The sequence below is a fragment of the Tursiops truncatus genome, chromosome 17 (genome assembly GCF_011762595.2).
Source record: "Tursiops truncatus isolate mTurTru1 chromosome 17, mTurTru1.mat.Y, whole genome shotgun sequence".
NCBI lineage: Eukaryota > Metazoa > Chordata > Mammalia > Artiodactyla > Delphinidae > Tursiops > Tursiops truncatus.
Window position 1 is genome coordinate 69,286,732 of NC_047050.1, and position 24,568 is coordinate 69,311,299.

General features: G+C 36.6%; 1 protein-coding gene across 4 annotated transcripts in view; it reads left to right on the forward strand.

The window, feature by feature from the left end:
• The window catches only part of EFR3A (EFR3 homolog A), a 96,151-nt gene that overhangs the window by 67,983 nt on the left and 3,600 nt on the right, over window positions 1–24,568 (forward strand). For 2 of the 4 annotated variants that reach the window (XM_019931989.3, XM_019931991.2), the window contains 9 exons: window positions 847–1,008; window positions 1,650–1,781; window positions 2,982–3,049; window positions 4,017–4,144; window positions 12,879–12,970; window positions 16,528–16,576; window positions 20,276–20,379; window positions 20,890–20,939; window positions 21,791–22,053. In XM_019931989.3, the coding sequence (XP_019787548.1) occupies window positions 847–1,008; window positions 1,650–1,781; window positions 2,982–3,049; window positions 4,017–4,144; window positions 12,879–12,970; window positions 16,528–16,576; window positions 20,276–20,379; window positions 20,890–20,939; window positions 21,791–21,983 (978 nt within the window). In that variant the 3' untranslated portion in view covers window positions 21,984–22,053. Of the gene's footprint in view, window positions 1–846; window positions 1,009–1,649; window positions 1,782–2,981; window positions 3,050–4,016; window positions 4,145–6,129; window positions 6,386–12,878; window positions 12,971–16,527; window positions 16,577–20,275; window positions 20,380–20,889; window positions 20,940–21,790; window positions 22,054–24,568 lie in introns of those variants that run through there. The other 2 variants (XM_019931990.3, XM_019931993.3) reach the window with 2 other exon arrangements.

Below are 24,568 nucleotides of genomic sequence, written 5' to 3' on the forward strand. Positions count from 1 at the left end.
TGGGTTTCACCACTGACGGGTTAAATCATATCAGGGGTGGGCAGTGGTGACTAGTGGGGAGGAAGCATGGTGGTCCTCCCATTTCCCAGTGATTGTAGCTTACAGTTTGTGTTGAGAACTAGTGCAACACGTTGAGTTAATTACCACATAGTAACTTGAAATGGGAAAAACTCCCTTATTTCTGTTAGCTCTCACTTGGCAGTTAGACCTATACCCAGGAATGCTTTAGACAGCAAGGCTTTTATATTCTTTATTAACATATTTAGATGAGTTTGGTTTACAGGGGACCCTCTCGCAGTCCCTGGGGTGTGTCTGTAACCTCTTCCCTACAGGTGGGCTTATAGATGTGCCGTCGTCACTTCAGACAAAAGTGTAGCAGAACCTGGAGATGCTCTTCCCTGGACAGCAACTCACCTCACAGGAGGTTGTTCCCTAAGGCGGGAAAGCCTGAGTCCATTTCCTCTCAGCCAAATGTTCTTAGCATTGCCAAAGCTACCGTAATTCTGCCGTTCGTTTCAGTTTTTCTCAAATCAGTCTATAATTTGCTTGTCTTTTCAAATTAGTATTAAAAACATTTTCATTGTTTACACTGGAACTATTTCTTACTTGCTGTTTTTACTTAAGTTTGTCCTCAACTCCAATATTAGTTTGTAGTTATATATTGGTGTAGTTATTGATGTTAATAATTGGAATATAATTTGACCCTCCGATTATCAGCCTAAATCTCTTCCATGTTAAGTTATGTAATAAGATAGCTACGTTTTAAGAGGTTATATATGCATGTAAAATCTGCCTTGCTACATTTTAAGCGAAATTATCTTTTTCCTCTGTCATTCCCCTTTTCAGAATGGGCAACAGCTATATCGGCACATATATTTGGGCTGTAAAGAGGAAGACAATGTTCAGAAAAACTATGAGCTACTTTATACTTCTCTTGCCCTTATAACTATTGAATTGGCCAATGAAGAAGTGGTTATTGATCTCATTCGATTAGCCATTGCTTTACAGGTATGTTTTCATAACCTTTCCTTGAAGAAAGGATTCTTTCATGAATTAGACACCATCTTTAAAATACTATTGCCTTTATCCAAGGACATGAGTTTTTTAAGTGAGATGTCTAGTTTTAAATCTAAAATACTCAAGGCTATGATCCCATTCATTTATTCTTTTAACAAATGTTGAGTAAGTATTGACTGTGTGCTAACTGTTGTTCAAGGCCACAGGAGTACTGTGATGAAAAAGACAGCATGGTCCCTGTGCCCATCCTAGCGGGGAAGATGGTCGTTAAATAATAAGAATTACATATATGTAGTTGTTTAATTGGAGTTTAAGTGTTACACAATCACAGGACAGTATGCAACGAGAATATATATATTTATTTTTATATATCTTATATATATTCTGCCCACGCCCACGTTTCCTTTAGGAAAGGCTTTCCTAAAGAACTGTTTGAATTGAGAGATTTAAGTCTCTTATAAATGGGCATTTATTCTCTTTTTAGAATTTTTTTTTAAAAAAGCTTCTTATAAGGGGACATTTTTGTTAGCATTCCAGACTACCTGCAGTTTTTTAGTCTAATCATGGAGAAAATGCTATTGAAGCGTAAGACCTTGATCTGTCAGTGTTTGTTTTTTGGTTTTTTATTAAAGGACAGTGCAATTATCAATGAGGATAATTTGTCAATGTTCCATCGTTGTGGAATCATGGCGCTGGTTGCTGCGTACCTCAACTTTGTAAGTCAGATGATAGCTGTCCCTGCGTTTTGCCAGCATGTTAGCAAGGTAATGTATTTAGAAAAGCCCTCGAATTTGATTTTTATACAAAAGTGGCGGATTTTCTTCCAGTGATGATTATTTTTAATTTTGATGATTACCAAATTATTAAGATAATGCTATAAAAGTATGCATGACTTTTTCAATAGTGACAAAATCGACACTACAGCTCTAACTATGACTAGTGTTACGTTTTCTTTGATGCCTGTTGTTGTATTAGAATTTTTCTGTGTAATGGTTGAGTAGAATACATGATTTTCTTCTAAAATACTTCATGTGATTTCTTATATAATTGTTTTCCTTTTAAACCGTTATGAATCTTAGTATCTAATATTTCTTTAATTATACTGTTTTTGTTGTTATTGTTTTAAACGAATCTACTTGAGTTAGATCTCAAAAGTTGAATAATTAATATGCCTCTCAGAGATTTGTCCTGTGTCATTCAACTGTATTTAGCTTTCTCAGCAGTGACTCATTAAATAGTTACTGGCATGATTTAGTATACATTTCAGAGCTCCTAACTTACCTGGCAGAAAAAGTCCACTGTAGTTTTTATTCTTTAAAAACATCTTTCAGGGAGAACCTCATTTTTATGAAATTGGAAGCACATCTCTCAGTCCTTGCTAAAATGTAGGTTTTTAGAACATTCTAAGAAGTAAAACTCATTCATTCATTAAACAAATGTTTGAGTGAATATTTGACATCTGCCATTAGAGATACTAATGCTATGAAAGCAGGGTCCCCCTTTAAGTGGCTCCCAGGTGAGTGGAGGAGCCAGACTTCACAAGAGCGCTGAGACCACCTGCACGTGCTGCAGAAGGTGATGCAGAGGAGAGGGGACAGCGAGGGCCTGGCGCTTGTGAAGGCATTTCCCACATAGGGCATTTGAGAAAGTACAGCTTCTAATCCCTCTGTAGTAGGTTTAATCAAATGTAATGTATCCTCTTTTTTTTTTTTTTTTTACAACCTGTATTATTTTACTATCATGATTTTGTTACCTGCTGACTTTTTAAAATAATAAATGTGAAAACAAAGTGAACTCTGCTTTTGGACTCTAAATGTAGCTTAAATTCCAAAATAAAATGATGGTATTTCGTATAAATGTTTAGATTCTGTTTCTGTATTTTTAGTTTTCCAAACTTTTGTGGCAGGGTCCTGAGGAGTGAGGTTTTTGATTTTTATTTTGTTTTGTTTTTGAATATTTTTCAGGTTATTGAAATTCGAACTATGGAAGCCCCTTATTTTCTACCAGAGCATATTTTCAGAGATAAGTGCATGTATGTTAATTCTTTACATTTTAAGGAGGGGCACTGACTTGGGAAACCAATCAGTGATAATTACAAAGGAGTAAACTACTGTTAGAATAATTTTCTGGTGTTTTAAAATATTCATCGTTTTATGTTTCTGTCATTTAATTCATCTAACTTGTTTCTCTTGCTATAAAAGTTCTTGTAAAGTATAAATGTAGACTCATGAACACATGGAATCAATCTTTGATGAAAAAATTTATCTGACCTTTTTTTAATATGGAAGTATATCTCTTAAATATAGCATGTTCTGATATATAAGTGAACACTCCTTTAAGAGAATACAATATCCTGTTCAAGATTCTCAGTAATAGACAACAATATTAATAAAGCTGTAGGAGAAACAATGTATTACGGAAAATCAGTGTTATACCCTGAATTTTTTTCTTGCTGTCCAAACAAAAAAATACATATGAAAAATAGTTTATTCAAACTTTTGGGCTCTAAAACCAGTTTAATATTGAAAGCATGCACATAAGATAATATTAAGCAGTTTGAAAGGAAATTGAAATCGTAGGTCTTAGCCAGGTGCTTCCTATCACTTAGTTGGCTAATATCTTCATTAACAGTCAGGGGGCTTCATTTTTATTTTCTTCTCTCAGTAGATTTTTAATTAGCATGAAAGTTAAAGCTGAATTTAGTCCTCTTCATCATTTAATGTGTGAATACCAGTGGAATCATGTAAGGCTGACTTCACCGTTGGGACATTACTAGGGAAAGAAGCAGCAGAATGCTTCATGTATGGGTCCACATAACCATGTTTTTAAAGAGCTCAAATCAGCCACCTAAAATACACTGATTTTTCTATTACTAATTACAGTTTAAGTTGCATTTATATTTATATTTAGGCCTTGATCTAAAATGTTTATATGTTAACTTATTTTTGCTCAGTAATTTAAATAATACTAAATGACTTCTTTTTTGATCAACTTGACAGGCTTCCAAAATCTTTAGAGAAGCATGACAAAAATTTGTACTTTTTGACCAACAAGATTGCAGAGTCACTAGGTGGCAGTGGCTATAGTGTTGAGAGATTGTCAGTACCGTACGTACCACAAGTAACAGGTAAGAGGAAGGTAATTAGAACTCTTACTCTAGTGATTATGTGTCAGCAGTTTTTCTCTTAGCCCAGTTAGAAAGTTAGTTATGTTTGTATACTTACTAGCTTAAGAGAGTTTACTTCTATTTTAAAATTTTGCTCTTGAAAACCTTTAGTAAGTCTCCAAAAACATGTATATGATTTTATCATGAGCATATTGAATCCTCAAGTGATTATCGTTATTATACTTCATATATTATTGATACTATACTGAATAATAATATCCTTTAAACAGAGAAGCAAAGTGAGATCTTTACTCTTTAAGCAATATTGTGTTTAACTTAGGGAAATTGGTGAAAATTGTTTAGTTAGTGATTTGTGACTATTGACCTTAATGAATTAGGTAATTTTTGTCATTTGAAAGGCTACAGACTATTTGCTATGTAAAGAAATCTGCAAACTTTTTAAGTTAAGAATATGTTTCCCTCTGTGCATTATGTATTTCCTTCTGTTCCTTTCATTGCCTGAGATAATTCTGTTTTGTTTCAAGGCAAAACTGCATGGTGCCTTGCACTCAGTTTTACTTTGAAAACTAAAATCAAAGAATTTTTATCTTATACCTTCACTTTCATTTGATGACTGTATAAATATTAAATTTGGTAGAAAAACTAGTTCTTCCTTTGGGGATACCTCTGTTCTATAAGAGAACTGTTTGATTTCAGTTAGGTAGTTTTCTGGATTAATCACTAGAAGTAACACAATCTTTGGGAATAGCTATCTTTTTATAATGTGGATCCAAAATATATACATTTATTACAATGATAGTTATTTATAATAGTCTGAGATGTTAATGAAAGATTTTGCATTTTCTTTTAAATTCCATAGTATAGAAAATTCTATTCCTCATGAGTTCCTTGGGGAAATAAAAGTGCTAAGAATAAAACATGAGTAGAGCTTTGTAATTTAAAAGAATTTTTAAAACAGACTTTTAAACTATTTCATTCTTATAACTTGGATTTAGCTCTCTTTCCTTCAGGCAAAAAACCTTATAAACCCAGGCACAAGTACAAAGGTAAATCCAAGTGTCAGTTTGGCTTGCCCTTTCCCTCACCTGTCCTCTAGGAAAATAGCTGTATACAGTTTGCCTTCTAGAAAATGGAGCCAGTGGCCTGTATATTTTATACAGTTGTGAGTTCAGTTATTATTTTGCTCTACCTTCCCCATAGCTGTAGTTTATTTTCACCCCTTGTTATTTCCTTTTACCCTATTCCTTTAACTGTAAGCAATTTTTAATGAAAATTATGGTACTTTCTTTAACAAGTGGTTTGCTCTTCCCATTTCCTCCCACCCCTGAAAATGATATATTCTCTTTCTTAATGCCTCCCTATCATTGACTAGGAGAATTCTGAGTATTTCAGCATATACTTAGTTACATAACTGCACAGAAATCCCTCAGTATAAATAAGGTTTTTCTGATTTATAAAGATTTTGATAGTTTAGAACCAGTCTGTGACATGTGTGTCCTGCCTTAATGCAGAAAGAGTCAGAAGATACAGTGATACTTTATGGGATAATCAATCAGTTATTAAAGTTTCTTTTTGCTGTATAACCATCAGGTATTCATTTTTAAAAATAAGGGATTTAAGAACAATATATCAAAAGAAAAAAGACAAAATAGTTTGTTGTGTATCATGCATATACACCCATCATCATCAAAATATAGCTGCCGTTTATTATGCACTAACTGTATGCCAGTCACTGTGATAAGCACTTTGTATTCATGTTCTCAGTTAATCTGTAACATAGTTTGGTGAGGAAGGTAGCACTGTCTTTGTTTACAAATGAGGATAGTGAGACTGAAATTAAATAATTTGGTTAGGTAAGACCACTAGAATTAACTGCCTTGCCTGTTCAGTTAGGTGCTTAATAAATTGATTTTTGCCAACTGTGTGCTCAAAGATTGTTCAGTCATCCATATTGATCCAGGTTTATTTTTTTATGTATTCCACAGACCTTTACTGAGAGTCTACTATATATATCAAGCACTTTTCTGACTTTGGGGGGTGGAAAGATGTTAAGATTCAGTCCCTATCCTCAAGGATTAAAATCTGGTGGAGAGGGCTTCCCTGGTGGCACAGTGGTTGAGGGTCCGCCTGCTGATGCAGGGGACACGGGTTCGTGCCCCGGTCCTGGAAGATCCCACATGCCACGGAGCGGCTGGGCCCGTGAGCCATGGCTGCTGAGCCTGCGCGTCCGGAGCCTGTGCTCCGCAACGGGAGAGGCCACAACAGTGAGAGGCCCGCGTACCGCAAAAAAAAAAAATAAATAAATAAATGTGGTGGAGAAGACAGACAAACGATTGAAATATAATGGTAACTGGTTCTAAAGAAAGAAGAATGGTCTGCCTAAAGCTTACTGAACTGTTGGTGACTGACATATAGTAAGTGTTCAATAAATGTTAGCTGAGTATTGCATTTTCCTTTTATCTCAAATCAACCTATAATTTGAGTTAATAGCATATGTCTAGGTGTATGCTAAATGCTCCTCTATGAGGGGGTACGGTACTTAATGAGTATTTGCAGTGTGCCAGCTGCTGTGCAAACAGAAGCAAAAATGAACAAGACAGAGGTTTCTGCTTTCACAAAACTTATAGTCATTCCTAATGGGTTCCTCATCTGGACCACAAAACACAGAAGATGACTTTTTTTTTTTTTTGTGGTACGTGGGCCTCTCACTGTTGTGGCCTCTCCCGTTGCGGAGCACAGGCTCCAGACGCACAGGCTTAGCGGCCATGGCTCACGGGCCCAGCCGCTCCGCGGCATGTGGGATCTGCCCGGACCGGGGCACGAACCCGTGTCCCCTGCATCGGCAGGCGGACTCTCAACCACTGCACCACCAGGGAAGCCCTCAGAAGATGATTTTGAGTGACGTTTTTCTCAGTTCTCCCAAGATGGCACTTCACCAGTTTTATTCAAGATGCATAGGAAGGAAGTTAATTCATTATACAGTTTGTCTAACAGGACAGTTGCAATATGCCTTAAAGGCTATGATCAGAGAGGTTTGGGGTCCTCAGGCAGCACCTAGGAGAGTGTTTGGTCCAGGTTTGGTGAAACCGATGTCTTCCAGAGGAAAAAGTCCCTATGATGAGCCTGAAGCAGGTGTTAGGCAAGTGAACTGTGTTTCATGCAGAAATAATAGCATATGTGGAGGAATGGAGGTAGGCAAGAACATGATTCTGCAAGGAATTAGTATAAAGTTAGTCTACTTGGAGTGAATTGGAAGAGTAGGGTTGGGAATTGTAAAACCGGGTTAAATAGTTTGAACTATCCTGAAAGCAATGGGGAGTCATTAAATGATTTTAAACAGGGGATGGCATGATAAGAGTTGCATTTAGAAATGTTACTCTGGTTGTAGTTCAGCAAACTGAAGGCGGAACAACCGTTTAGAATACTCTTCAGTAATCTCCAGGAGAGATGGCAGTGACGTGTACTAAGGAGGTCCCAGTGCGAATACAGGAAAGTGAATGGACTCTAGAACACTGCAAGAGAGAATCTATAAGCAGTTGAGTGATACGGGGGCGCAGGGAGAAAGGCAAAGATTTTGTCTAGGGCTCTACCACGGACATTTGGGTGCTTGGTACAGCACCAGGAGGAAGAGCAGCAGAGCTTGTTTGCTGCTTCATTTGCTTGCTTTTTGTTGTTTTTGTTTTAGGAGGGACGGGTGGCGTGACTGGGTTTAAGTGAAGAAAGAAAGAAGTATGCATTTCAAATGTGACTGTCTATAAGTAGTTTTGAATCTTGGGTGATAGAAGGATGGACTTCTTATTAACAGAAATGAATAGGGAAGAGGGGGTAGTTTTGGAGCTCAGCCTTCTGTTGAGTGTCTTGGACAGTGGAGCATCCAGGTACGGTAGGGGTCAGGATTGCGTTTTGTGTGAGAGATTAGAGGTTATGATGAGAATTTTGAAATTAGCAGTATAGGGAATTTTGCAAGAGCTTTCAGGAAAGATGACTTCTCAAAGTGAAGACGTGAAGAGAGAATAGAATGGCTTTGTTCTACCCTCGCTATATGGCCTTGGGCATAACCCCTTAATCTCTCAGTGACCCCATATCCTCATGTGAAGCGAGGACCATAGCCCTGAAGCCATTTCGCTCAAATGGGATATATACATGAAAGTGCTTATAAAAACTACAAAATGCCTTATCAGTATAAGAATGGTATTAGTATTTTTTAATGTCTTAATCTTCCAGTTGGCATTTTGAATTTTGTTAATTTGTTTTATTGATTAAAAGCACTTATAACACATGGATGCCTTTATCTGCTTTATGAAAACCTCCATTATTTTCCAACAAATATCTGCTTATAAAAGTGTTTTCATGTATATATCCCATCTGTCCTTGTAGAGGTTTTGTTTTAAAGCTTGTTTTAGAAATAAAAGATTGTCTTTTATATTACACTGACTTTTTTTTTTTTTTTTGCGTTACGCGGGCCTCTCACTGCTGTGGCCTCTCCCGTTGCGGAGCACAGGCTCCGGACGCGCAGGCTCAGCGGCCATGGCCCCTGGGCCCAGCCGCTCCGCGGCATGTGGGATCCTCCAGGACCGGGACACGAACCCGCGTCCCCTGCATCGGCAGGCGGACTCCCAGCCACTGCGCCACCAGGGAAGCCCTACACTGACTTTGTATTCATGGTGACAATGGTTTTTTAGGTTCTTTTTATTTTATAAATATGCATTAGCTCTAGATGGAATTTTGTGTTTTTCTATAAGACCAAAAAAGTATATCTGTATAAGTAGTATCAGCGTTAAACTGACATTTTAAATTTCGTGTAGATAAATTATCTGTGAAATTTCATTTTGCCCCAGTTAGCTTTTTCATTGAATCTGAATGGTATAGTAGCCCTAATTACATTTATGATTTATTATATACAGTTAAGTAAGTTCCTACATCTTATGTTTTATATAGCCGTAGAAAATTATATTGAATAATTTAATGTAGTTCTGTGTTATACTTGTATTCAGACTGTTTTCTCTGTTCTTTAGCCATCTGAATGCAGTTATATACATTACACACAGATACACCAGGTGGCAGCAAAATATCGCTGAAGGACGTTAGGCCTCGCTCTCTCTAAGCATTACTTCTAAAACCCAGGTTCTAATTAAAAACAAAAAGAAGAAACAGTGATTACCATTGTGAACGGCAGATTATAGGAAGCGGAGAGGGAGAAGGGATGGGAAAATGAAAGGGCATAGAAAGTAGTGTCTGGGACTACCCCAAACCAACTTCAGGAAGGGAAGCAAGGGCCTCCCGAGGGGGTGCGTACATCAGACACTGAGATGGTGACAGGGTAGTTCTCGAACTGGCAGGACAGTGCGGTCCACAGAGGCTGCAGTGATGCTGCATTTCAGCAGACTTTGAAAGGCAGGTCAGGAACCGATGTGGACGGCCCATGGAAACAGGAGAGTTATCTTTGGTAAGCTCTATTTTGGAAAGCTTACTTTTGTGTAGATGTACCAGATATCTGATGATAGTTGTATCTGGGCTTTTTCTGTCACCTACAAGCAGGTTGCTCTATAGGTCAAAAGAAAGAACTTTCTGAGAATATAGTATTAGAGTTTCCCACTGAATTTCATTTTCTTCCCTAATCTCTGCTCATTATACTTCCCTTCTGTTCTTGTTGATTTTTGTCACTCAGTAATCCCTCTCCTGCCTCTGTACTTCTCCTTTCCTTTTTATTTTTGTCTTAGGCTTCAGTTTGACTTTTCTCTGCAGCCCATCAGCCTTTGTATATTAACCTAGAAAATCTTGTGTGGGTGGGAAGCAGGCTGTTATTTATTCCTCATTTTGAATTCTGGTAAGACATTGAAAGTTGGTGTGATTAGAGGGTAAAAAAGCAGGTCAGCAGTGATGACGACATACTATTTTGTGGCAGTTCCACTGATGTTTGGTCGTTAGCTTTGGTGATTTATATTAGTGCAAATGATCGTGAAGGAAAAGTAGAAAAAGTTCAGTATCTAGGCTACCTACGTAATGGCCCTATGCAGGAGATATAATATTTCCAGCCTGAAAACTGTAGAAAAACGATAGGTAATAACTTGTCACAGATATAGGTCTGTGTTCCTCCAGCCTTCACCCAGCAGAACCTGAGTAACTAGTGTGTGCTAGATGCAGACGCAGAGTCTGCCCCTGAGTTTCTTGTATACGGGGGGACATGAGACATTAATCCATATGTCTGTTCTTCAAGGCCCACTAGATGAGTAAAGGGTGATGATGATTGAAGAGTGACAAGGAAAGATCAGTCATAACTGAAAGTAAATTTCTGTAGCTAGAAGAAAGGGGGATAAGTAAAAATAATTAGAGTGATATTTAAGATTTAAAGGAAGCGACGTAATGTTTAACCAGGGCTTGAAAGATAAGAATCTTTACAGTGGGGAGGACATAAGAAAGGGCAGGTAATCATGGGCTTCCAGCAGGAGTTTCTGTTTGTAGAAAAGTGTGTAAGGCAGATGTGCCACAGCCTGCTCAGAGGTTGGAGAATAGGCACATTTGCCTTAAACACGAGATAAATAAGGGAGCAGCTCTGAAGTTACTGTTGGCAGGATCTGACTGGAGAACCCAGATGCCTTTTTACTTCATCAAGCAATGGGTAGAGTTGCTTGGAAGAGTGATGTGGTTAGTGTTTAAGAAGCTTATGGTGGCATAGAGGGAAAATTCTAGAAAGGTCTGTTATCAGTCAGGATAGACGGGGTCAGTGGTTCTCAACTGTGGGTGATTTTGCCCATCCCACGGAACATTTGTCAACCCTAGTTAGTTATCACCACTGGGGCAGGCCTGCTGGCATCCGGTGGGTAGAGGTCAGGGATGCTGCCGAACATCCGGTAAGGCACAGGACAGTCCCCTCGGCAAGAATTCCTGGGCCCAAATGCCACTAGTGCCAAGGCTAGGAAACCCTGGCTAAGTTGTGCTGTGAGGACAGTCACAGGTTCTTAGGAGTTTAAACCAGTGAAGATGTGCTCATCGCTCCAACTAACTGTGCATAACCTCATGTCGTCCGTATTCTGGAATCCAAGCTGACGGGATCGCCGCGATCTGAAATGTTACTCATACTTTATTGGCCAGAGCTAGTTACACAGTCCCTCCTGACCACAAAGAGGCCAGGAATTGCAATCCTACTATGTCCCAGAAAGAGAGTAAATTGCCGTATTTGATCAACAGCATTAATTACTGCCATGGAAGGCTACCTTGGAGTAGAGGAGTAGTCAGTAAGAAAGAAGCTAGTTTCTTTATGTTGGCCTTCTTTTAGTTTATTATTCACCCCTTCAGAAGGATAAAATCACAGTACAGTTGATCCTTGAACAACACGGGTTTGAACTGCACGGGTCTACTTATACACAGATAATCTTCAGTAAATACCTACTGCAGTACTATATGATCTTCAGTTGGTTGAATCTGTGAATGCAGAACCATGGATATGGAGGGCCGACTAAAGTTATAATGCAGATTTTTGACTGTGCAGGGGTCAGTGCCCCAAGCCCCCATGTTGTCTAAGAGTCAACTCTATATACAAAATGAGATTAGGAAGATGGAGTGTTGCCAGATTATGAAGTGACTGACTGTGCTGTTCGACTAAGATTCTAGACCTGAGCTTCCCAGTTGTTATTGGGAGCTTTACAGGTGTGTCTGGATATTTATCTCCTTAGTTCTTCAGGTAGCTGGGTCGGGCCTGGGGTAGTCAGCTTGCAGTGCAAGCAGCCTCTTCCTTTTATCTCCATATGCCTTACATGTATTATAATTATATATGTGTGCTTTGATGTAAAAAAACTTGCGAAGCTCAGCATTAGCCAGTGGGCTGGATTTGTTTTTTTGTTGTTTTTTTAAAATAAATTTATTTATTTATTTATTTATTTTTGGCTGCATTGGGTCTTCATTGCTGTACGCGGGCTTTCTTTAGTTATGTCGAGCAGGGGCTATTCTTCGTTGTGGTGTGCAGGCTTCTCATTGCGGTTGCAGAGCATGGGCTCTAGGTGTGCAGCTTCAGTAGTTGTGGCTCGCGGGCTCTAGAGCGCAGGCTCAGTAGTTGTGGCGCCTGGGCTTAGTTGCTCCTCGGCATGTGGGATCTTCCCGGACCAGGGCTCGACCCCATGTCCCCTGCATTGGCAGGCGGATTCTCAACCACTGCGCCACCAGGGGAGCCCCTGGATTTATTTTAAAATTATAGTTTAGTGTGAAAAAGATTTATTTTAGAACAGCTCTACTGGTAGTATAGGAGGGAGTGTTGTTAGACCAGTTAGTAAGCTATCCTCAGATCTAGGTAAGAAAAGATAAAGATTTTTGAATGATAGCACTCTTGAAAAATAAATATGGCATTGTGGAGATAAAGGAGGTTTATTAGAGATGTTAAAATTGCGTTTAGAACATGTCGAATAGAATTGGTTAATGGAGAATTGGGAAATTTGAAGTGGATGTGGAACTGGAGATGTGGAGGGCCAACTGTAAAGTGCTGTGCAGGTGTCAGCACCTCTAACCTCCATGTTGTCCAAGGGTCAGCTGTATTAAACTGAGTTCACCCATCAATTTTATTTTTTTAATCTGCTTCATGAAATATAAAAGGCTGAGAGCACACAGTTTTATATAGTTAGTAAGAGCAAAAAAGGCAAACTGTCTTAATTTTCTGAAATTTTTAAATCTGAAATAGGTGTAGTTTATAAATGACATATCATTCTAACTAGCAAATAATGGGGGAAATTTTTTTAAATTTTAGATGAAGATCGACTTTCTAGAAGGAAAAGTATTGTGGACACCGTATCCATTCAGGTGGATATCTTACCCAACAGCAATCCTTCAGATGATGTGGTAAGTTGCTGAAAGTTTATGATGAAGTACTGTCTTGAGATAGACATCAATTTAAAAGAACTTTTTGCCCCTCCACACTTTTAAACAGGATCAAATACAACTCTTATTTATCCCTAAATCAACAAAATTGTTAGTAGACGTTAATCTGATTTAGCCTTGAACTTACTTATAATTTATTTTACTGAACTCATTTCATATACCTATAAAGATACATAAACTTAATATTGTGTGTTATGATATCACTAGATTTCACATTGTAGTAAAAGGAACCATAAGACAGAACTAAGTATGTTTTTTTAATAAGACAGAACTAAGTATGTTTTTTTAATAAGTAAGAAATGCTACACAAGGCCTGTTATTAAATAAGTAGGCCCTCTAATCCTATTTATTTTTAAAGATTTATGCAACATAAGTTGTGAGAATAAATGGAATTATACACTGTCATGTGAAGCCAAATGCTCACTACTTTTAGAAAGTTTCAAAATTTCACCTATGAGAGAAATTTTTTAATCTTTTTGGATAGTAAATATAATGAATTTAACATAGGTTAAGCTGTATCAGTGACCTGTGTACTCTTTAAGGAGTTATTTGAAACATCATAGATTTAATGTTCTCCTCCTGTTTCAATAGAGCACAAGAGTGTACCCAACTGAGTTATAGGAAGAAAAAGCAGCCAGTGTTCTCTAGGACTTATCCCACAAAGCAGCAGAGCATTTTTTGATAGTCAAGTAAAAATTCCAGTGTGCCAGCATGTCACGTCAGCTTCCTCCTTGTGGTTTATCCATTGTTTGCCTTCTTAGGTATTTCATTATTTCTCATTGGTACAATGTAAATAACTGAAAGAATATCCATGTAAGAAAAGAGGAAGGAAGTTGTCTGAATTCATGCTTTCTCAGCCTCCTTTCTCCCTCCTGCTTCCAATCCCTGTCAGTTAATTTGTCTTCAGGAATTAAAATTATTTGGTGGCCAGGGTACAGCCAATTAATTTATATCTTTCATGCTTTTAACTCCCTGTTATGTAAAATTAATCAGTTTTATCAATGAATTATCTGCAGAGCATCAGAGTAGTTGGAATAGGCAGTTAGTGTTCATTTTGGAACTTGAGGCTTTAAGGTTGGTTTAGAGTTTCTTACCAGTTTAAGACTCAGGAAAAATCATCTTCCCTAAATTTCACCTCTTCAAAGCCATTTTAATTTTTACACTCCTTACTAGCAAGAAGGATATCTTGCTAGCTATATCTTTCAGTGATTATGAATTTGCTGCTGTTACCTTTTGAGGGAAGAAGTTCATCCAGAGCCTTAGTTTATACTTGTCAAGAGTGCAGTCTTTTTTATTGACTGGTATTTTTCCCATTTGCCTTTTGTTAACCATTTTTATTTCTTTTTAAAAATACATATATAGCACTTTAAAAGGTTGCAAAGAATCAGTCTATTTTGATAAAATGAACTGAAGAAACATTTGCATGGAGACAACATAGGAGGAAGACTCCTGAGCATGAATTTTACATGAAAAGTTCATTAATACATTTGTTAACTTATTAAAGATCCTTTTGTTTTATCTTTGCTATAACTATAAATCCTAAGTCAAATATGCCTCACCCTGAGTATTTGAAAAGTTAAATACAGTTTAGTATATAAGATTTACTTGAGCACATTGGAGTTTCAAACTCATTTACCGTTATGGTATCTGATTTTGTGTATTAGGAATGGTCGTTGAAACACCAGAAGACAGAATAACAGTACCTTCTAGGCTAAAACTAACTAATTTCATTGTGTGGACAGGAGAAAGTGTCATCAGTTAGGTATTCACCAGTTAGTGGTGTAACAAAATATCAAACTAAGAATAAGTATATTTGCTAACAATGAATCAAATTTAAAAATTGCTCATTTGAAAAATTGCTCGTAATTTCATCAAAATTACTTGCAATTGTATATGCATAATCCCACTTAGTCCTCAAGTATATTTGATACCTGCTTTTAGAGCTTGTCATGTTGTTTAGATGGAGATCATAGGAAAACTTTTGTTTTCCCAGGATATAACTTAGCTTATTACTATGGTCTATTAAAATACCTGGTCCATTTCTGAGGTATGTGAGTTCTAACATTTGTAATTCAAATTTTAGCCCACCATGAATCATTTAGTGAACTTCTCCTAAAAATTGCACTATATATGTATAAAGATACCTAAATTAAATTCAGGTATTCAAGAAGATAAATGGCTAAAACATTTATTTATTTCAGTGGCGTCTCTGCCTCCTGAAATTAAATCATCAGCTTGACTGATAGAATAAAGCACCATAGGCATGATTCTTTGATGCTGGGCGAATGCATCATCATTTTCCAAATTAAGGAAAACAACAAACAGGGAAGAGTTATTAGATAAAGTACTCTAGCTTTTCACTTATCCAGGATTGAACAGGTAATAAGTAAAAATTCTCCGTAATAAGAATTCTGGCCTTCTAGCTTCAACTATGTTCTTTCTCCTATACTATAGTTGTTTCCCAAAAGTCTAAAGCTCTTAACCAGTTGTAAGAACAACTTTGAAGTACTAGATTGCTTCTAGGTACAAATAATTGACCAGCCAGAGCCTAATCTTATATATCTGCTCCAAATATCTAGAACAAAGCAACTGAAGATTCCCAAGTTTAATCTGACTTCAACTAGAAATATGAGCCCTCAGTAGAAAAACTGAGGTAGTGGAACTCTTGCTGCTTTGATTTCCAGCTAAATCCTTTGTACAGAGAGCTAAGATGCAAAGCATGAAGTCCTTTGCTTTCACTAGTCTTGCTGCCTTAGGCTTAGCAAAAAGAAGCTCATGAGCTAAAATTAGGGATGACCAGAGTCCAAGGCAAGTACTCATATATCATTTCTTAACTTTTATTCAGAGATACTATAGTAACTGGATATATTATTCCTTCTGAAAGTGTGCTAGTGCCACAAAAAGTATTACTGACTTTTTATGTAAGCACTTGATTTCACACCTTTTACATGTCTCAAAGCAAGCGAGATTTGAAAACTTCAAGTTAAAGGGGGTTTCTGGAGAATAAGACTTGGTGGTTGACCTTAAGAGATCCAGAATGTAATTACTTTTAAATGTTGGTTAACTGTACTCTTGAACACTTCCCAAAGTAGTGATTTTTTGCTTTAAAATTTTTGCATTTAAAGTTTCAGATTATTTCATTTTTGATTTTTAACCTGTATGTGGTACCAAAATTGTAAAGAGTATAGAACACTTAGTTTTCATTTATTACGTAGCTGAAGCTGCATTTATATATAATCTCTGCCTTGAATATTGGTTGGGTTGCCTTAAAGGTTGCTAATTCTTCCAGCCTAACATCAATCTGTAGACTTCTCTGGGGAACCACTGTGGTAGGCCATTGTTAAAACCAGTGAAAACATGGAGATTACTTGATGCTGTTGAGTGTGATCACAAATCCAGCCAACACAAAGGAAAGAAAATATTTGTCAGAGTTCTTAGATTACGTGTAACTAGGTGCAGGTATCATTTATATTGACCGTTCCTAACTCTTTATTTTACTTAAAATCACTTTTCTCTAGGTTAGTAACACTGAAGAAATCACCTTTGAGGCGTTAAAGAAAGCAATTGGTGAGATTTTGCTTGTTAACTCTCCTAGTGTTTTCTAGCTTATCTATATCTTAGTACTTGTTTAAATGCCAGAATTAACAGAGGCAGCATGGCAAGTGTATATACTGTCGATTTCTATATAAATATATAATCAATTTATTAGCTTATGTTCTTCAGACTTTTGTAATTGTCCTGTCTTGTCATAATTATTTTCCTCTCTGTAGACTGACTTTTCTAGAATTATGAAAGCATATCACCATGTATTTGAATGCTGCCCTTATTTGGTGGCCAACATTGAGGCTGAGTGAGTTTGAGAAATAGTGAATGTATTTCCTTTTATAGGAGATGGGCAGGTGAATAATTCTGAGAGAATTACATAGAATGATTTTTAGTAGGCATATAGTAGTGTAATTAGAAGCGTGTTTCTAATGGGGTAAGAAAAGGAGCTGGCTGAAATTGTCAGCAGGCACAGTCGTCACATTAATCCTTGGTATTTTATCAGTGAGAACACTGAGGCAGAGAAATTAGCAACTCTCGTGAGATCACAGAGCTAGTAAATACTGGAGACAGATTTCATACCCAGGTCTGACTGACTCTAATCTTTTCACTTATGTTTGCATAAAATAGTACTCTGATTTTTTTTTCTCCTGTAGTTTATGGAAATAAATTTTACCTTATATAATTTGCCTCTTTTAAAAATTTTTAAATGATTCCTTCAGTTAAGTATTAATATAAATTCCTGCTAAGCTCATGATGCCTCGATCTCAATTCATTTCTAATTGGTAAAGCAATAGAGGGTGGAAATTGACTTTCACGATAGAGAGTGGAAATTGGCTCTCAATTTTTAAGAAATATTAGAATAAGAAAATCATTAACAAGGGTACCCATCATACATGAAATAAAATCTGACCTTTTTCAGCTTAATCCATTAGAGGATTTTTTTTCTTATTGTAATATCAAATTTGCCAAAATAAAATTAATTGAATTTAATAAGCAATTTTTGAACACCCATTGTGTACAAGATACTGTGAGACATTTAAAAATTAATAAGACATGTTGAGGTACTTACAGTCTGGCAATGGTTCTCAAAGTATGTCTTTGGACCCCTGGAGCTTTGGGGAAGACTCTTCCAAGGGATCCTTCAAGTCAAAAAGTATATGCAGCACAATACCAAGACATTATTTGCCTTTTTACTGCATGGATTAACATGAATGAAGGCAGTGGCGTCAGACTGTACTAATGGTCATTGAATTCTTCAGCACCACACATCCCCAGTTATTTATTTATTTATTTATTTATTTATTTATTTATTTATTTATTTATTTGCGGTACGTGAGCCTCTCACTGTTGTGGCCCCTCCCATTGCGGAGCACAGGCTCCGGACGCGCAGGCTCAGCAGCCATGGCTCACTGGGCCCAGCCGCTCCGCGGCATGTGTGATCTTCCCGGACCGGGGCACGAACCCTTGTCCCCTGCATCGGCAGGCGGACTCTCTCAACCACTGCGACACCAGGGAAGCCCACCCGTTATTTTTAAAAGGCAAGATTTCTCTTAAGAATGCCTTTGAAGAATCAGTATAAATGATTAATTTTATTAATCTCATCCCATGAATACATGCCTTTGGGGAGCACATATAAAGCACTTCTTTGATTGCTTTTATTTGCAAGCAGAACTAGTTGGTTTTTTTAAGGAACGTCACTTTTACTTTAAAAAAAAAAAAGAAAACCTGTGGTATTTGAAGGGAAGCTGTCACTTCAAGAGAAAAAAACCACCCTGACATTATTTGCTCCCAGTGATAAAATTAGCACTTTTTAACAAAATTAGAGTTTTGAAGCTTATGTCTGCCGGTGCAAGTTTGACAGTTCCCCAATATTTATTTAAAGACTTTTCTAATGAGATCAGTGATAATAAGTAACAAATGTGAATTTAAAGAGTATTTTACAGTGAAATATGTCTACATTTAGAGGGTCTGCATAAATCAGTGGAGCAATATTCCAAATGACCTTGCATGATGTTACAAAACCATACATGAGTAAAGCTCTATTCAAACTGTAGAACAGACCAATAGGTGTTAATATAACCAATTACAAAAAGTTCATTAATAAGGTTTCAAATTCCATATTGCAACTAACTTTTAAGAAACTACAGTTTGTCATGTTTTGTTGTAGTGTCCAAGAAGAAATAGCTACAATTCTGTGAAAAGGCTATTTATTGAATTACTCTTTCCCAGTCCATACCTGTGTGAGTTTAGTTTTTCTTTATATACTTCAACCAAAATAACATATTGCAGTGGATTGAATGCATCTGCAGGTAGAATCCAACTGCTTCTATTAAGTCAGACATTAAAGAGATTTGCAAAAATAGAAAACAATGCCATTCTCTTCACTAAATCTTTTCATTTTAGAAAATGTTATTTTTTCATGAAACAATTATTTATGTTAACATATAGTGGTTTCATTTCTTTAATGCATTTAATGAATATTTTTTAAGTCTCTCATTTTTATATTGTAATATGGAAAATATCAAATGATGTAATACATAAAGAAAGCAATTTGGCTTTCTTAATAATTTTTCAGAGTATAAAGGAGTCTTGAAACTAAAAGTTTGAGAACTACTGGACTAATGCATGGAAAAGAAACTTGCTGCCTGCAGGCCAAATTTAGGTAGAAGTATTATTTTCAGCAATTGGATTTGAATAAAGACCAGGGATGTACACTCATCTTGCCCAAGTCCTGTTTTTCTTACTGCTTTTAAAACATTTATGTTTCCTGCCTAGCCTCTGGCACATTTGAGCTTGTGACCCTAATCTAGTGAACACGAGAGATGTGATCATAATTCTGTATTATAGTCATTCAGAAAAAGTACATAAATTCGACAACTTTGTTAACCTGCCACAATTTCAGAGGGGGGAAAATAAACCTATTTCGTTTGTACCTGATATATCCATTTTTTAAAACTAGCTAATTGTTACAGTTTGTCTACCTGAAGAGAAGCTTTGTTTTTGAAGAACCTTGAACAGATTGTGTTTCATCTTACGAAATTCTTGACCAGGAAAAATAAAAAAGCTGAAGAGTTACTGAGTTGTTACTGTAGACCATCAATAAATAAGCCATTAATTAGCCTTCTTTTCAGATTCTTAAGCAAATAGACATAGTTAATATATGTATCAAAATGACAGACATTTATTATTTTATTATCTCACAAACTTTGGCCAGACCACACGTCATCTTAAGAGTTAAAAAAATCCCTTTTCAAATCGTGGAAGATAAATGGAAAAGGCTAAAACAATATGGTTCCGCACGACCCTATCTATATTTCAATCACACCATTCACTATCAAGTTTAGCAGACTTTTAATTTAGTACCTCATATGTGCAAGGGCATGATTATTAATAAAAGAATCATCCTTCAGGAAGGGCCTTGAAGTTGTTGAACTTGTAGGAAGTTGTCATGCTTCTGCTTTTATTTGGTAAGAGAGACAAAGGTAGTCTTATGAGAAAGGGTTTTGTGCTGTGTAGTTTTTAAATTTTTTTATATCTGGGCTTTCTAGCCTTAACTAAGACACTTCAAGGATGTCACACCTTTTGCTTTTTTCCCTATACAAGTAGTCCTATAAATCACCCTTATTTTTTATTTATAGATCATTTGCTCTTATGGTCATTGGCAAGGTTCTATGAAATTTTTGTATTCCTTTTAATGGGTCTTTTTAAACATTTATATAGATACCAGTGGAATGGAAGAACAGGAAAAGGAAAAGAGACGTCTAGTGATAGAGAAATTCCAGAAAGCACCTTTTGAAGAAATAGCAGCACAGTGTGAATCCAAAGTAAGTGAACACATGGTGAAGGGGGCGGGGGGTGGACTTTGACTTTGTGGACGCTGTCCTGGTAATTGGTAGGTAGATTCCAGGCTTCAGGCAGATCAACAGAATCTACAAGGTAGTGGATTTGATAGGGACTGAAAGCTGAAGACATAGCTGTGAAGCCTAAATAATTTTTTTGTGTAATGTCAGCTGATGGGAATGGCAGATGCCAAATGTTAACGATTGTTATTGCTTTGAAACTGTTTTTGCAGTGGTTTTCAATGATTTTGCTGTAGGTATTTTGTGTGGCTATCGATTTTGTTTTTACCAGTGAGACTAGGAAAGGAATAAAAGAAACTTTACATTAAATTCCAGTGTATGAGACAGATAAAACCAAAACATTAAAGCATTCTGTACCATCAGTTTAATAGTTAGAGTTATGCTTTGTCCTTTAAATCACACTTGTATTATTACATATGGGTATTTGGAAAATAATAGATCCATTCTTAACATTTTTTTTTTTCTCCTTTGTAGGCAAATTTCCTTCATGACAGACTTGCTCAAATATTGGAACTCACCATACGGTAAGAGTTTTGATACTACAAGAGCAATAAAGCAACAAAATAGAAACCATTAGATCCCTATAAATTTGTGGCTTTTTAAGTAATTGTGCTTTTCATTTAGGGTAAACACAAGATCATACAGGTCTCTGTCTCAGTGGTTTTTCTGTTTACTGGATTGTCTGATACCATTTCTTGTCCAGGGGGCTTCTAGCTTTTCTACCTTTCCTTTTTAGACCATTTATTCCTTTAAAATGGTCCTATAAGGACATTTGAGTAATTGGAAGACTCTTATTCTAATGATATGTTTAAAAAGGTAATTTCTCAGATTTAATCATTGTGACCTATAAAAACTACAGTTTTATATGGTTCAACCTCATAGTTCTTTCCAGGGCAATAATGATTCTACCTATGCAGATGGCTCACTTGAATTATTAAATTTGACTTGAGTTTTCCTAAGCCATGTCTATTTGTGTCCTGTTATTAGTTATAGTCGGCCCTCCATATCTGCAGGTTCTGCATTCGCAAATTCAACCAACTGTGGATCAAAAATATTTGGGGAAAAAAAAATTCCCAGAAAGTTCCAAAACGTAAAACTTGAATTTGCTGCATGCTGACAACTATTTACATAGCATTTACATTGTATTAGATATTATAAATAATCTAGATACGATGTAAAGTATAAGGGAGGATGTGTGTAGGTCATATGCCAGTAGTGCTCCATTTTATATAAGGGACTTGAGCATCCAAGGATTTTGGTCTGTGTGGAGGGGCCAGGAACCAATCCCCTGTGGATACCATTGAACGATTGTATCTTATGCTCCAAAAACATAAGGTATCTAATATCGGTTTTTCTGTGTCTGTTGGTTGTTAAGTAATGAAGCACATGACAGAGGGAGAGAAAAACTCCAGGTTCCACCTAAGGAAAGAACCTCTGCATATTCTTATATTGACTTCAGTGTGGAGACTGGTCTGTGTATAATGTGGCACAGTAAAGGAGCCGTAGACAGAAATTGTGCTTCTGAAATTTTTTTTTACATTGCCGTATCTTTTATATTTTCAACTTGATTAACTAAATCTGTTTTGCTTCAAACCCTGTATGTATCCTTATAAACAGAATAAACAGGTAGATGCTCGAGGTCAGTTGCTTTTTTTCCCCCAGCCTTTTTTCTGCCTTCATACGCAAAGCATGTTTTCATCACTTTAACATCTTATTCTAGGCATTTACCACCATACTGCCCCGCCCCCGACTAAGTTGAGAATCACCCATTTATAAAAGTTCAGAACAGAGAATCAGACTAAAATATGCAATATACTCTATTAGATTCAGAGAAAATTGCTGGGTGCGGGCATTTACGCACAACCTAAAAGTTGAGAGTTAAGTTTTATTTGGGGACCTTGCTGAGGACTATAGCCCGGGAGACAGCCTCTCAGGTAGCTCTGAGGAACTGCCCGGAAGAGGTCAGGGAGGAGCCAGGATATATAGGAGTTTTTGGCTGGAAAAAACCATGTAGTCAAACATCAAAAGATCACTGCTAATCACAAAGAGCAGACATCTGAGGTTGATGATTTTAGTGCTTTTCTATGCATGGGAAGGTGCAAGGATCTGGGTTCATTGAAATTATTCCTTAGATATGTATCTTAACTGTTTAGGGCCAGTATCCAAAGAACAGGATGCTCCCTGTTTTTCTCCATCCTGAATTCCCCTCAGGGCGCACCATTGTAGGCGACTGCAGTGGCTGATGGCTTGACCTTGCAGAACTGGAATGGCAGGCAACACTCCCTGTCCACAGCTTCTTTGATGCCTGTTAATTGTAACAGTAAATATCTGCTGCTTTATATCTGTCGTTTTTACTAATCCTCCCCACAGTCCTGAAAAGTTAGGTAGATCCTTTCCCCCCCACCCCAGGTAAAGACACTGAGGCTTAGAGAAGTAAAGTAACTAGCTGAAGTTTATCCAGCTAGTGAGTGGAAATAATCAAAATTCAAATCCATAACTCATGTTCTTAAAAGAAATGTTGCTAGAGACCACCATGTTACATTTAATCACACTATCATAACTATATGGATTTAATATTTTAGAATAAGTATTATGACTAATTCGGTTTCATTGGTACTGCAACTACTAATAATAATTTGTATTTATTAAGCCTTACTGCTAATAGTTATTTACTGAACACTTATCGTGTTCTAGGCACTGTGCTAAGTGCATTCTTTCATTTAGTGTTTACAACAGATTTTAAAAAGATGTAGTGATTATTTTTACTTTACAAATGTAGAAACAGATGCACGTAGAAGTTTGGTAATTTATCCAAGGTCACCTAGTTAGGAAGTAGTAGTTTTGGGTACCTTACATGATACAGAGAAATGAAATAGACTTCTTAGTGTACCTTCAGGGTTTTCAGTTTCTATTTGATATATTTCCTCTTGTTAATTTGCCTCATTCTAACTACCAGATAGAGAAAAGAGTTTGTATGCTTGAGAAAAGAAACAAAATAAGCAATATTATATCTCAGTTTCCATTGTTCCTTCATTCACTTTGACCTTAGTACAATAAGAAAAAAATTACAAGGAATGCAGAGGAGCAGGAAAATACAGAAAAAGAATAAGCAGCCCCACAGATGATTGATCCAATTATTGGAATTAGTAGACAATGACCTTAAAAGAACACACACACATATCAAAGAATTTAAAGGAAAAAATATGTATATTTTAGGAGAGAAATGGAAAGTCTAAAAAAGAACTAAATTGTAGGTCAAGAACTGAATGTTATGATATCTGAAAGAAAAAAATGTCATTGGATGGGCTTAATAGTATATTGGACATTATAGAAGAATTCGCATATATTGCTCATAGGAGTATAAATTGGTACACTTTGCAAAACTTCGGCAGTGTCTTATAAAGTTAAACATATACCTGCTCTTGATCCTGTAATCCCATATCTCAGTATTTGCCCAGAGAAATGAAAACTTAGATTCACAAAAAGACATGTACATGAATGTTTTAGCAGCTTTTTTCATAATTACCAGATGCCCATCAACAGGAGAATGGGGAGAGAGTAGACAAATAGTGGTACTCTTACAATAATGAAATACTATTCAGCAGTAAAAAGGAACACATTTTGGGGGTAAATTTTAAAAAATGCATTGAGCAAAAGAAATCAAACATAAACGAGTATAGCTTGTATGGACCATTCCTATAGGCTGTATAGACCATGTGAAATTCAAGAACAAGTGACACTAACCTTCAGTGACAGCGATCAGAACATAGTTACTGTTGGATGTGGGTGTATGTGTATGGGTATGTGGGAGTAGGGAGAAATTGGTTGAGGACACAAAGGACCTTTTTTGAATGATGAAAGTGTCAGTATCTTTATCTATGGTAGAGATAAGAATGAAGTAATGAATTGAGGGAAGAACATTGGTATCATGTGACAAAAGATCAGCCTCCGAAACTGATAAAAGAAAAATATCTGAGTAGAAATACAGGCAGTAGACTCAAATAGACAATTCATTTTAAAAGAAACGCAGAATGGATACAAATCTACAAAGGTATATAGCATTAGTAGTAACCCGAAATGTGAAAATAAAAGAAAGAATGAATTCCCTTTTGCCTGCCAGAGTGCCAAAGATTAAAATAACAAGAAAGAATGA